Consider the following 12,955-nt stretch of genomic DNA (forward strand, 5'->3'; position numbering starts at 1 on the left):
GCCGGAAGACTGGAGGATAGCAAATGTTGCCCCTTGTTCAAGAAGGGGAGTAGAGACAACCCTGGTAATTATAGACCTGTGAGCCTTACTTCGGTTGTGGGTAAAATGTTGGAAAAGGTTATAAGAGATAGGGTTTATAATCATCTTGAAAAGAACAAGTTGATTAGCGATACTCAACACGGTTTTGTTTACTTTAGCGATGGGCAGGGATAAGTATATACCGCAAGGCAAGAATTATAGCTGGGGGAAAGGCAATTATGATGCTATTCGGCAAGATTTAGGATGTAAGGGTAGGTCATGCCTCACAAACCTTATTGAGTTTTTTGAGAAGGTGACCAAACAGGTGGATGAGGGTAAAGCGGTTGATGTGGTGTATATGGATTTCAGTAAGGCGTTTGATAAGGTTCCCCACGGTAGGCTATTGCAGAAAATACGGAAGTATGGGATTGAAGGTGATTTAGCGGTTTGGATCAGTAATTGGCTAGCTGAAAGAAGGTTGATGGCAAATGTTCATTCTGGAGTTCAGTTACTAGTGGTGTACCGCAAGGATCTGTTTTGGGGCCACTGCTGTTTGTCATTTTTATAAATGACCTGGAAGAGGGTGTAGAAGGATGGGTTAGTAAATTTGCAGATGACACAAAGGTTGGTGGAGTTGTGGATAGTGCTGAAGGATGTTATAGGTTACAGAGGGACATAGATAAGCTGCAGAGCTGGGCTGAGAGGTGGCAGATGGAGTTTAATGCGGAAACGTGTGAGGTGGTTCACTTTGGAAGGAGTAACAGGAATGCAGAGTACTGGGCTAACGGCAAGATTCTTGGTAGTGTAGACGAACAGAGAGATCTCGGCATCCAGGTACATAAATCCCTGAAAGTTGCCACCCAGGTTAATAGGGCTGTTAAGAAGGCATATGGTGTGCTAGCCTTTATCAGTAGGGGGATTGAGTTTCGGAGCCACGAGGTCATGATGCAGCTGTACAAAACTCTGGTGCGGCCGCACCTGGAGTACTGCCTGCAGTTCTGGTCACCACATTATAGGAAGGATGTGGAAGCTTTGGAAAGGGTTCAGAGGAGATTTACTAGGATGTTGCCTGGTATGGAGGGAAGGTCTTACAAGGCAAGGCTCAGGGACTTGAGGTTGTTTTCGTTAGAGAGGAGAAGGCTGAGAGGTGACTTAATAGAGACATATAAGATAGCCAGAGGGTTAGATAGGGTGGACAGTGAGAGTCTCTTTCCTCGGATGGTGATGACCAACACAAGGGGACATAGCTTTAAATTGAGGGGTGGTAGATATAGGACAGATGTCAGAGGCAGTTTCTTTACTTAGAGAGTAGTAGGGGTGTGGAACGCCCTGCCTGCAACAGTAGTAGACTCACCAAATTTAAGGGCATTTAAGTGGTCACTGGATAGACATATGGATGAAAATGGAATAGTGTAGGTCAGATAGGCTTCAGATGGTTTCACAGGTCGGCGCAACATCGAGGGCCGAAGGGCCCGTACTGCGCTGTAATGTTCTATGTTCTAACAGGAGCTAACTCTGTTCTGGAAAGTAAGTATTACTGTGCTATTAGGATGCATTGAGAGCTGTATGGTTTTTTTCATCTCCTGTAGTTTAATTAGAAATAGAGATAGTAATTAAGGGATTACAGTACAGTATGAACTGTATTAGTTTAAGGGGTAATAGTAAGCTATTTTTGGGTGTGTTGTTAAAGGGTTCAGTATTGTGTTCATTATAAAGTTTTGTTTTACAAATACCGAATGCCTCTTCCTTCGTGCAGTCACTCGTGGAGCGAATCATTCTTTCCACACAGTCTTGCAAAATAAACTCAAAAATTGGGTTTTGTTCCAGTATCCTAGCCACTGTTGGAATCTGGCGTGGGATCGTAATAACAGAAACACACACACACACATATCCAGCTGTCTAACCCATGTGGAATCTTCACTCTGGCTTTATTTAACAAACTCAGCAAAATGGTGACCTGAACTCAAAACACAGGTCTAGTACAGAGGAAGAGGGGAAGGGAGAAGCCTTCAAACCAAACATTTCAAAACAAAGAATCCTCCAGTGAAGGGAAAAATAATGCAGGAATTGCGAGAGTCTGCAAATTCCACTGAGGTGATTTATGTTCTGGTGAACTGACCTGAGACAAATATTCTTTGCTGAGTGATGATGGAAATTTCTGTTTTTATTCCAGAGTTCCAGCATCCACAGTACATTGCTCCTGCATTGATTACACTATTGGTCCAAGCTTGTTAACAGTAGACTATGATGGGGAGACGGTGGTGTAGCGGTAATGGCACTGGGATAGTAATCCAGGGACCCAAGGCTAAAGCTCTGGGGAATGCAAATTCAAATTCACACAGCGGCAGCTGGTGGAATTCAAATCAGTTAATAAAATTCAGGATTTGAAAGCTCGTCTCGGTAATGGTGTCCATGAAATCATCATCGGCGGTTGTAGAAACCCATCTGGTTCACTGACATCCTGATATGTGACTCCAGACCCGCAGCAATATGGTCGACTCTTAAATGCCCTCTGAGCAAGGCAACACAGATCAAGGGCAATTAGGGATGGGCTATAAATGCTGACCTTTATTGCTACTCCCACACCCCATGAGTGAATATAAAGAAAATGAAAGAGTTTGTACTTTGCTTTGACATTTGCTATCCTTGCGAACCTGACCTGATGTATGTAAAGTGAAAAGCTTCGACAGCATCTACCTATTTTCAGCAATGCTACCAAGCAGATAACAGTTTGCATATCCCTCAGCAGCGATTCATTCCAGCTTTGCTCTGATTGGTGCAATCTGCCTCACCCGATTGGGTGAATGCTTGTCCCAGTATCCAAGGGCTAACCAATCATGTTTAAGTACAATGTATAAAGGGCACGGGGGAGAGACTCTAAACTTAACTCGATGAGAGGCTGTCCTGCATTCCTCGTCAAGTTTGGGTTCGAAGGTCAAGGTGCTAATAGGTCAGTCAGGGTTCAAAGGGTGTTTCTGTACACTGAGTGGGAAGGATTTGGATGATGAAGATTCAAAGGCTATGGGGCAGTGCACTGAATCCAGGTCCAGTACGCACGCTGACATAACATTTTTCCAAAAAAGTTTATTAAGTAAATGATGCAATGCAAATTGGCAAAAGGTCCACCTCCAGCCAATCGTCAGGTCAGAAGCAACAGCGATGAAGCTCAGTCACTCATTAGTATAACAGAGAGAGAGAGAGAGAGTGTCCATCCCGGGATTCAGAGCTGGGTGGCTCGGATTTCTCGGATTTGAGAATTAATGTTCACCTGGAGGGGAGAAACAGGAGGAGGTTAGAGCTGGAACGTTGACACTTATTAACTTGTCATCTGTTTTTTGGGGATGAGCAGTGTGTGAGTGTGGAATTCCCATTACTCACCTGTGCTTCTATCTTTTCCTCTCTCCCTGCTGCCCTGGGTCTCTAGGGCACTCCTCCCATTACTGCCAGTACAGCCAGGAGGCCCAGTGTTGGGCCCGAACGAACAATCGCCCTCAGCCCTCTGACTCCTGTGTAAAATACACAACAGCACGTTCAGAAGCGGCGACAGTGAAATACAAGGAGCTGAAGGTCCGAAACCCCCACTTCACCAGGCGCGCTAACGGCACTGATAATGGAGGCAACCCCATCTCCCCCAGCTCACGTCATGTACCCCTCCCCACCCACCAAACAGCAATCCACAACATGGAAACCGTTTGGCTTTTAGTTCCCTCATCAACGGGCCCTGAGATTCAGCCATTGGGTTCCCCCTTGACACCTTTCTCCTCCATTGACTTTGAGCTCCCGACTCGCTTCCTGGTTCCTGAGAGACTGCCCAATGTCGATACGTTTCCCCAGAGAGCTAGAGAATGGCCCATCTTGAATTTGCACCAGGATTCAGCTTGAAGCAAGGTAATTGCACGGGCTGCGTGTAGGACACGGCCTGTTGAATTTTCAGTCATGACTGCGTGGACTTTACCCAACACCACACCCTCCGTATGTCCACTGCACAAGGCATTGCGGGTAGAATTTTTAACCAAACCAACTATCACAGGTGGGGAGGAAGTGGGGTGGGCCAGACTGTAAGAGAAGGGGCTTTGCCATGGCTGTGACCGACAGCCATTAATGGAAGGCATCAGGGGTTCAGAATGGTTATATCCTTTTGTAAAAAGAGCAACTTACTGCTGAAACAAAAACAGAAAACACTGGAAAAACTCAGCATGTTTGGCAGCATCTGTAGAGAGAAAAGCAGAGCTAACGTTCTGAGTCCGTATGACTCTTCATCAGAATTAAATAGAGGGAGAATCATGGTGGATTTTATAATGTAAAAGAGGGGGTAGTTAAAGGTAAAGTCGTCATAGTCCCAGGTGACCATAGGCTGCTTTCCCCTTTGAGGGGGAGAGCTGACCGGTGGTGATTCAACCTGAGAATCACCACACTTCAGGCGAGGGGCAATGTATAGGAGGGGCCTTCATGAATAATCTCAGCCGGGACAGGAATTGAACCTGGCCTTGCTCTGCATCACGAACCAGCTGTCTCGCCAACTGAGCGAAGCGGGCTCCCGGGTAGAGGGGGTGGAGCAAACCAGAAGGTCAGTCATACGCGGGAGCACAAAGATGTTGTATCCTTGCTTGGTCTCTGAGGTTTCAACAAACACCAGAATAGAAATGTAATGTGGGAACACTATCCCCCCTCACCACCATAGTGTTCTTGCTGTATACTACGATGGCTCGGGGAGAATTATCATTTCCTGTGAGCTGGAGGAAGAGATCAGCCACTCACAATAAGCTTGATTGGAAGTGTCGGGCATGATGAGCAGCAGGAGTGTGTTCCATTTCTGATTGGCAGGATGTGACACCTTGGGCGGAATTCACCCCTACCCGGCAGGGTGGGCTGTACCTGCGCCGAGAAGTGGCGTGAACCACTCCAGCGTCGGGCCAATTGGAAGTTGCGGAATCTTTCGCACCTTCAGGGGCTAGGCCGGCACCGGTAGGGTTGGCGCAGCGCCAACTGGTGCTGAAGGGCCTCCGCGTGTGCTGGCGTCATCCCAGCGCATGCACAGGGGGGTTCTTCTCCACGTTGGCCATGACGGAGGTTGACAGCAGCCGGCGGGGAGGGAAAGAGTGCCTCCACGGCACAGGCCCGCCCGCGGATCGGTGGGCCCCGATCGTGGGCCAGGCCACCGTGGGGGCACCTGCGGGGGCCAGATCCCCCAGCGCCCCCACAAGGACTCTGCAGGCCGCCCATGGAGCCAGGTCCTGCTGGTACAGACCTGGTTTGATTTACGCCGGTGGGACTGGCCGAATACGGGCAGCCGCTCGGCCCATTGCAGGCCGGAGAATCGCTGGGGGGTCCGCTGCCAGTGGTCGCTGAGGGCGCGCCGCTATTCCCGCCCCCACCAAAATCCCGGCGTCGGTGCGGTAGGGCAGCATTCGTGCCGCCCCCCCGGCGATTCTCCAACCCGGCGGGGGCGTTGGAGAATCCCGCCCATGGAGTCTGACTGTTGGGTCCTCAACCTTTTGCAATTTACATCAATGACTTAGATGAGGGGATCGAAGGCATGCAAGCTAAATTTGCAGATGGCACAAAGATGGGTGAGGAAGTTTTTTGTAAAGAAGACAAATGCAGAGCGATGCTCCATTGGCGGGATCCTCCGTTTCATCGGCAACGCACTCACGCCCGGCGATTTCCCGATGACGTGGGGGCGGCCACAATGGGAAACACTATTGGCTGGTTGCCAGGACGGAGGATCCCACTGCCAGCGGGGTGGGGGGGGGGGGCGCCACACCTGGCGGGACAGGAACTCCCACCCATGAAGTTTGCAGATGGGTATAGATAGGTTGAGTCAGTAGGCAGACAGATGGAGTACAAATCTGGCAGAGTGTGAAGTTGTTCACTTTGGGAAGAAGAATCAAAAAGCAGAGTATTATTTAACTGGTGAACGACTGCAGAATTCCAATGTGTAGAGGGATCTACTGTCATGTGAGAGTACCTTTAAGAAATGGATGGTTAACCAATGTACCTTTAAGAAATGGAGCAGCCCATATTCCTGAAGTGATGTCAGAGGGGGGGAGCTGTGCTGAGATCACTTCTGCCTTTTCTGCTTTTTGGTTTCAGTTTGAGAAAGCAGCTGAAAAGTGCCTGGCTGGTTTACTGTGAGCTGTTTTGAAAGGTGAAAGCCAGTTTTGAGAAAAGAGCTTGGGTGTGTCTGTGTTTGCAGTGAGCTGGATCTGCTGTGATCTCTGCCAGGAAAGAATATCTCTGAATCATTTGGGGGGATTTAAGCTCATAATAATAATGTCTTTAACCTGATGTGTTTCTGTTTAAAGGTGTTAAGTCTTTTGGAGGTTTGAAGGAACATTTTGAGGAATTATTTAGTGTTGTATTATTTTAAGTAAGGGATGTTAAGGGATCCAATGTTTATTTAAGAAGGTTAAGTTGAGGGCAGCACGGTGGCCTAGTGGTTAGCACAACCGCCTCACGGCACTGAGGTCCCAGGTTCGATCCCGGCTCTGGGTCACTGTCAGTGTGGAGTTTGCATATTCTCCCCGTGTCTGCGTGGGTTTCGCCGCCACAACCCAAAAATATGCAGAGTAGGTGGATTGGCCACGCTAAATTGCCCCTTAATTGGAAAAAATAATTGGGTAATCTAAATTTAAAAAAAAAAAGAAGGTTAAGTTGAATTCTTGGAATAAACATTGTTTTGTGTTTAAAAACCCACGTGTCCATAATTGTACTACCACACCTAGGGGACAAGCCGTGTGCTTCAAACGCAACAATCCATTAAACTCCATGATACATTTTGGGGTTCTGAAAATGGCGCTCCTGTAACACTACAGTTCTACTGCATAAGTGATAAAAGGTTAGTATGTGGGTATAGAAAATAATTTAGAAGGCGAATGAAATGCTGTCCTTTATTACGAGAGGAATTGAACATGGTGATTGAAAACAATCGAACGTAACATAAGGCTGTTACGCTTCAGTTATACAGGGCGTTGGTGAAACCAGTTCCCGAATACTGTGTGCAGTGTTGGTCTCCTTATTTAAGGAAGAATGTAAATGCGTTGGGGGGGGGGTGCAGAGGATGTTTACTAGATTGATACCTGGAATGAGTGGGTTGCCTTATGAGGAAAGGTTGGACAGACCGAGATTGCTTCCACAAGAGTTTAGAAGAGTGAGGGGCAACTTGATTGAAGTAAATAAGATCCTGCACGGTCTCAGCAAGGTGGAAGTGGAAAGGATGTTTCCTCTTGTGGGTGAGTCCAGAACTAAGGGGCACTATATGAAAATTTGGGGTTCCCCTTTTAGGGAAGAGATGAGGAGATTTTTTTTCTCTGAGCGTGTTGTGCGACTTTGGAGCTCTCTGCATCAGAAGGCGTTGGAGACAGAGTCACTGAATATTAAAGTCCAACAGGTTTGTTTCAAACACGAGCTTTCGGAGCGTAGCTCCTTCCTCAGGTGAATTGACATGAGGAAGGAGCATTGCTCCGAAAGCTCGTGTTTGAAACAAATCTGTTGGACTTTAACCTGGTGTTGTAAGACTTCTTACTGTGCTCACCCCAGTCCAACGCCGGCATCTCCACTGAATATTAAGGTGGAGGTCGATAGATTCTCATTAGGCAAGGGAATGAAAGGTTATTGGGTGCAGATGGGAATGTGGAACTCCAAACATAAACAGGATCTTATTGACTGGCGGAGAAGGTTTGAGGGGCTGAATGACCTATTTTTGCTCCTATTTCATATGTCAGAGTTTGTTAATATCAATTGTAGGTTAATGGAAGCAGAAGATGGGTATTGATTGTCTTCCGGCCCATATAAAAAGGCTCATTCAGTGACTGTGGGCACCATGGGGGCTGGAGTGCAGCTTTAGCCCCGGGTAACAAAGTTTTAATTTAATTTTGCAAGTTACCGTCAAAGTTTTGGCACAGGACCCCACCAGGATTCTGGCCTTGGGTGACTGTGTGGAGTTTGCACGCTCTCCCCGTGTCTGCATAGGTTTCCTCCGGGTGCTCCGGTTTCCTCCCACAGGCCAAAGATGTGCAGGTTTGGTGGATTGGCCATGATAAACTGTCCCTTAGTGTCCAAACATTAGGTGGGATTACAGGACATGGGCAGGGGATTGGATCCAGGGAGGGTGCTCTTGCAGAGGGTCAGTGTGCATTCGATGGGCTGAATGGCCTCCTTCTGGACTGTAGGGATTCCATGGTTGTGTATTTTTGTCCACCTTTCCTAAAGTGTGGCACCTGAAGCTGAACCATTGGTCTATAAAGCCCGCTCGACAATGCCTAGAGTTTATACTCTATGCCTCTATTTATAAACTAAAGTAACCCATCTGCTTTAATAAGAGTGCAACAAATAAGAGTAGGAATGGACCACAAGGCTAATTGAGCCCGATCGACCAGTCTATACAATCAGGGCTGTACATGTGGCCTTCAACTCCATATTCCCCCTCTTCTCCCCATTATCCCTATCCCTTTATTCCCGGAGAGATCAAAAAATCTCTCAATATCAACCCTGAATGTAGTCAATGATGGGGCACCTATCACCATTTGTGGTAGAGAAATGCAAAGATACGCCATCACCTTTTGAGTGAAGACATTTCTCATTTCAATCCTTTAAAAAAAATTTTAGAGTGCCCAATTGATTTTTTTTCTATGAAGGGGTAACCCTGCACATCTTTGGGTTTAGGGGGCGAAACCCACGCAAATATGGGGAGAATGTGCAAACGCCACACGTACAGTGACCCAGGGCTGGATTCGAACCCGGGTCCTCAGCGCCGTTGTCCCAGTGCTAACCACTACGTCACATGCCGCACTCAGAGGGTCAGTACTGAGTGAGCACAGCACTGTCAGAGGATCAGTACTGAGGGTGCACTGCACTGTTAGATGGTCAGTACTGAGGGAGTGCTGCACTGTCAGAGGGTCAGTACTGAGGGATTGCTGCACTGTCAGAGGGTCAGTACTGAGGGTGCACTGCACTGTTAGAGGGTCAGTACTGAGGGATTGCTGCACTGTCAGAGGGTCAGTACTGAGGGAGTGCTGCACTGTCAGAGGGTCAGTACTGAGGGATTGCTGCACTGTCAGAGGGTCAGTACTGAGGGAGTGCTGCACTGTCACAGGGTCAGTACTGAGGGAGTGCTGCACTGTCAGAGGATCAGTACTGAGGGAGTGCTGCACTGTCAGAGGGTCAGTACTGAGGGTGCACTGCACTGTTAGAGGGTCAGTACTGAGGGTGCTGCACTGTCAGAGGGTCAGTACTGAGGGAGTGCTGCACTGTCAGAGGGTGAGTACTGAGTGAGCACTGCACTGTCAGAGGGTGAGTACTGAGGGAGTGCTGCACTGTCAGAGGGTCAGTTCTGAGGGAGTGCTGCACTGTCAGAGGGTCAGTACTGAGGGAGCACTACACTGTTAGAGGGTCAGTACTGAGGGAGCACTACACTGTCAGAGGGTGAGTACTGAGGGAGTGCTGCACTGTCAGAGGGTCTGTACTGAGGGAGTGCTGCACTGTCAGAGGGTCAGTACTGAGGGAGTGCTGCACTGTCAGAGGGTCAGTACTGAGGGAGCACTACACTGTTAGAGGGTCAGTACTGAGGGAGCACTACACTGTCAGAGGGTCAGTACTGAGGGAGTGCTGCACTGTCAGAGGGTCAGTACTGAGGGAGTACTGCACTGTCAGAGGGTCAGTACTGAGGGAGTGCTGCACTGTCAGAGGGTGAGTACTGAGGGACATGTTGTGCCACCTTTCTCAGGATTCGACGATATGGTTGCCAAAGGGTGGGATTTTACAGCGCTTTCCGCCGACAGCGTCTTCCAGTCCCACCAAAAGCAGTCCCACCCCCATCTCACATGGGCTGAGCCACGCAAAATGGCGGAGACACCGGCGATCCCGTCAGTGGCCAATCGCGAGCTGCGTCTGGCTTTGATAAACACGCCATGGGGGGGGGTGGAATATCACACCCCAAGTTCTCACTTTTCAAAATGGTGGTTGTTCATCGTACTCTTTTCCCATATTAATCTTCCAAAAGTGCATCACTTCACACTTCTCCACGTTAAACTCCATTTGCTGTGCTTTTGTCCTTTTCACCATCCTGTCCATGTGACTCTGAACCCTATAACTGCTCCCATCACCATCGACTACTTTGCCAAGTCTGCATAGTGGATAATGCTGCTTCCTCCTCCTGGGCCTAGTTTGGTGATGTGACAATTGAAAAGATCAATGAGCCCATTTGCAGGAAGGGTATCTCCGAAGGTCGGGTGCTCAAAACTAGGGGTCACAATCTGAGGATGAGATCGGACCATTTAGGACAGAGATGAGGAGAAATTTCTTCACCCAGACTCAGTGGTGAGTCTGTGGAGTTTGTTACCGCAGTAAGTAGTTGAGGCCAAAACTGTTTGTTTTCAACAGAAGCAGTTAGATATAGCACTTGGGGCGAATGGGATCAAACGGTATGGGGAGGGGGAGGCCGGATTAGGCTATTGAGATGGATGATGAGTCATGATCATATTGAATGGCGGAGCAGGTCGGAGGGCCGAATGGCTGGTTTAGCTCACTGAGCTAAATCGCTGGCTTTTAAAGCAGACCAAGCAGGCCAGCAGCCTGCACGGTTCGATTCCCGTACCAGCCTCCCCGGACAGGCGCCGGAATGTGGCGACTAGGGGCTTTTCACAGTAACTTCATTGAAGCCTACTCGTGACAATAAGCGATTTTCATTTTCATTTTTTTCATTTCCTTCCTCTATTTCACCGTTTCTGTGAATTCAGTCAAGTTAGTTTGAAAGGATTTGCCTGTCAGATCTGTGGTGGCTCTGATTGAGTGTCTTTAAAACTGAGCGAGACCCAGACTGGCGGGTAAGTGTTTTACCCCCAACCCCACCACGCTTGGCATGCTTATAGGTGAAGTTCAGTTGGCCAACGCTTATAGTGTGACCTCTCCTCACACTCTCTTTTGTTTAACCAAACTCTATCCCTCCCACTAACACCATCACCTCCGCTAACCGGTGGCTGTCTCCCCCCCCCCCCACCCGCCCCCCCAAATACCAAATAGCTGGCACAGGTATGTAGTCCCAAATGGCCACCCTCTGTGCTCTATCATTCTCTGGTAACTTACCTGCCTCCACACTCAGTGTCTTGGACAGGCTACTGTGATGAACCTGACATGTATAGCTCCATGGGTCATTGTCCTCGAGTTTCACGAGAATCTCCATTCTGTACGTGTCATCATGGTTTGGCACCACTGTCACCGTAAGGTCGTCCGGCACGGGCTCTCCATTCTGCAGCCACGTGGCATTGATGGCACGGGGGTAGAAGGGAGTGACGAGGCACAGGAGAGTCATGGGCACCTCGTCACTGGAGATGTTTTTGAAAACCAGCACTTCAGGGGCAACTGAGGAAGAACAAAAATATTAGAGGTACTATATCAAGGAACTTAATTCACCCCACAGATTACATTCAGAATCCTGATCCGGGTCGCACTCGGAATCCAGATCACATTATGAATCTAACTGTAATATTCCACTTGCCTTTTCTTTCCAGAGCTGCTTTACCAGCTCGAAGAGTTCTCTGCATATTTTGAATACAGCTGTTGTTTAGTGCCCGGAACAAATCGATATGGGTGTCGAGTATATTTTGAAATTTGTCTTTTATCAAGTTCAATGCTCCTGTCGCGCTGCAATGCAGTGTGGCCATTTGACAATGAATCTCTCCATAGACACTGTAGATCTTTACCAAGTCGATGGTGCTCATGTTATTTTGTAGAGTGCAGCTCCAGAGCCCCTGGATGTACTTGACATCTGCAAAAAATGAATCGGTCAACCAGGCATTACTAGCTGAATTCTTAATGCATCTCCCTGTTGGGTAAAGCATACGCGCACTCTGCCCAAAACAGTCCCACCTGACATTTTAAATCATTTCTCTAGGTTGAGAGCGGTTCTGTTCCTCAATCTGCCGTCATCACCCTGACCCTCCACAAACCAACTATCGAAGCCACTATTCTTGCACACCATGGCCGGGATTTCGGAGATGTGTTGATGCCAGCATAAACACCGGAGTGGTGCACGGCGAAGTTGACGGGCCTACTGGCCCAGTGATTCAGCATCCCTCAGGAGGCCAGCACGGTGCCGGAGCGCTGCGCGCTGCTCCAGCATTGAAAGGCGGCCCTGCACTGCCAGCGCGGGTCTGCGCATGCACGCGGCAGCCGTCTCCACGCCGGCGCCGAGCAATGTGGCAGAGCCCTACAGCGGGCCCGCACTGAAGGAGGTAAGCCCTCTCCAGATCGCGGGCGCCCGCCCATCGGTAGCCCCCGATCGCGGGCCTGGTCGCCGTGGAGCCTCCCCCGGAGTCAGATTCCCCCGCATACCCCCCCCCAAACAGGATGGCTACTGCGGCTGCAGGTCCGAGCTCTCGCCGGGTGGTACCAGGTTGGAACCATGCCAGCGAGACTCGTCGGAACTCGGCTGGAATTTGGCCGGTCGACTGCGGAGAATCACTGCGGGGCCTCTTTCAGTGACCCCCGACTGGCAGTGCGCCGACCACGCGGGCGCGATTGGTGGTGACCAGAGAATCACTTCCTGCTGTCGGAGCGGCCTATCGTGGATTTTGGGCGGGAACGGCAATTCTACGACCCGGCGCGTGCTCGGAGAATCCCGTCCCATGTCTCATCTGCAACTCCCTTTTCTTTGAAAGTGTGACCCTCGCCAAAATCATTTCCATCTTTCCACACTTCAATAGGAACAGAGGGGCAGGAGTCGGCCATTCTGCTCTCGGAGTCTGATCTTCCATTTCATATGATCATGGCTGATATGGTTATAATAATAATCTGTATTATTGTCACAAGTAGGCTTACATTAATACTGCAATGAAGTTACTGTGAAAAGCCCCCAGTTGCTTTTTTGAAGCCTACTTGTGACAATAAGCGATTTTCATTTCATTAATTTTCAAGTCATTAGGAGACAAATCAAATGTTG

At 49.0% G+C, this 12,955-nt stretch overlaps 1 protein-coding gene across 1 annotated transcript in view; it reads right to left on the minus strand.

The window, feature by feature from the left end:
* Window positions 1-1,908: 1,908 nt before the first annotated feature.
* The window catches only part of LOC119975565, an 82,882-nt gene continuing 71,835 nt past the window's right edge, over window positions 1,909-12,955 (minus strand). Inside the window, exons 10-13 of the mRNA XM_038815353.1 lie at window positions 11,513-11,782; window positions 11,101-11,376; window positions 3,397-3,524; window positions 1,909-3,286 (exon numbers count right to left, since the gene is read on the minus strand). Coding sequence (XP_038671281.1) covers window positions 3,439-3,524; window positions 11,101-11,376; window positions 11,513-11,782 — 632 coding nt within the window. The 3' untranslated portion in view covers window positions 1,909-3,286; window positions 3,397-3,438. The remainder of the gene's footprint in view (window positions 3,287-3,396; window positions 3,525-11,100; window positions 11,377-11,512; window positions 11,783-12,955) is intronic.

This window comes from Scyliorhinus canicula, chromosome 13 (assembly GCF_902713615.1).
Source record: "Scyliorhinus canicula chromosome 13, sScyCan1.1, whole genome shotgun sequence".
NCBI classification, from domain to species: Eukaryota; Metazoa; Chordata; class Chondrichthyes; order Carcharhiniformes; family Scyliorhinidae; genus Scyliorhinus; species Scyliorhinus canicula.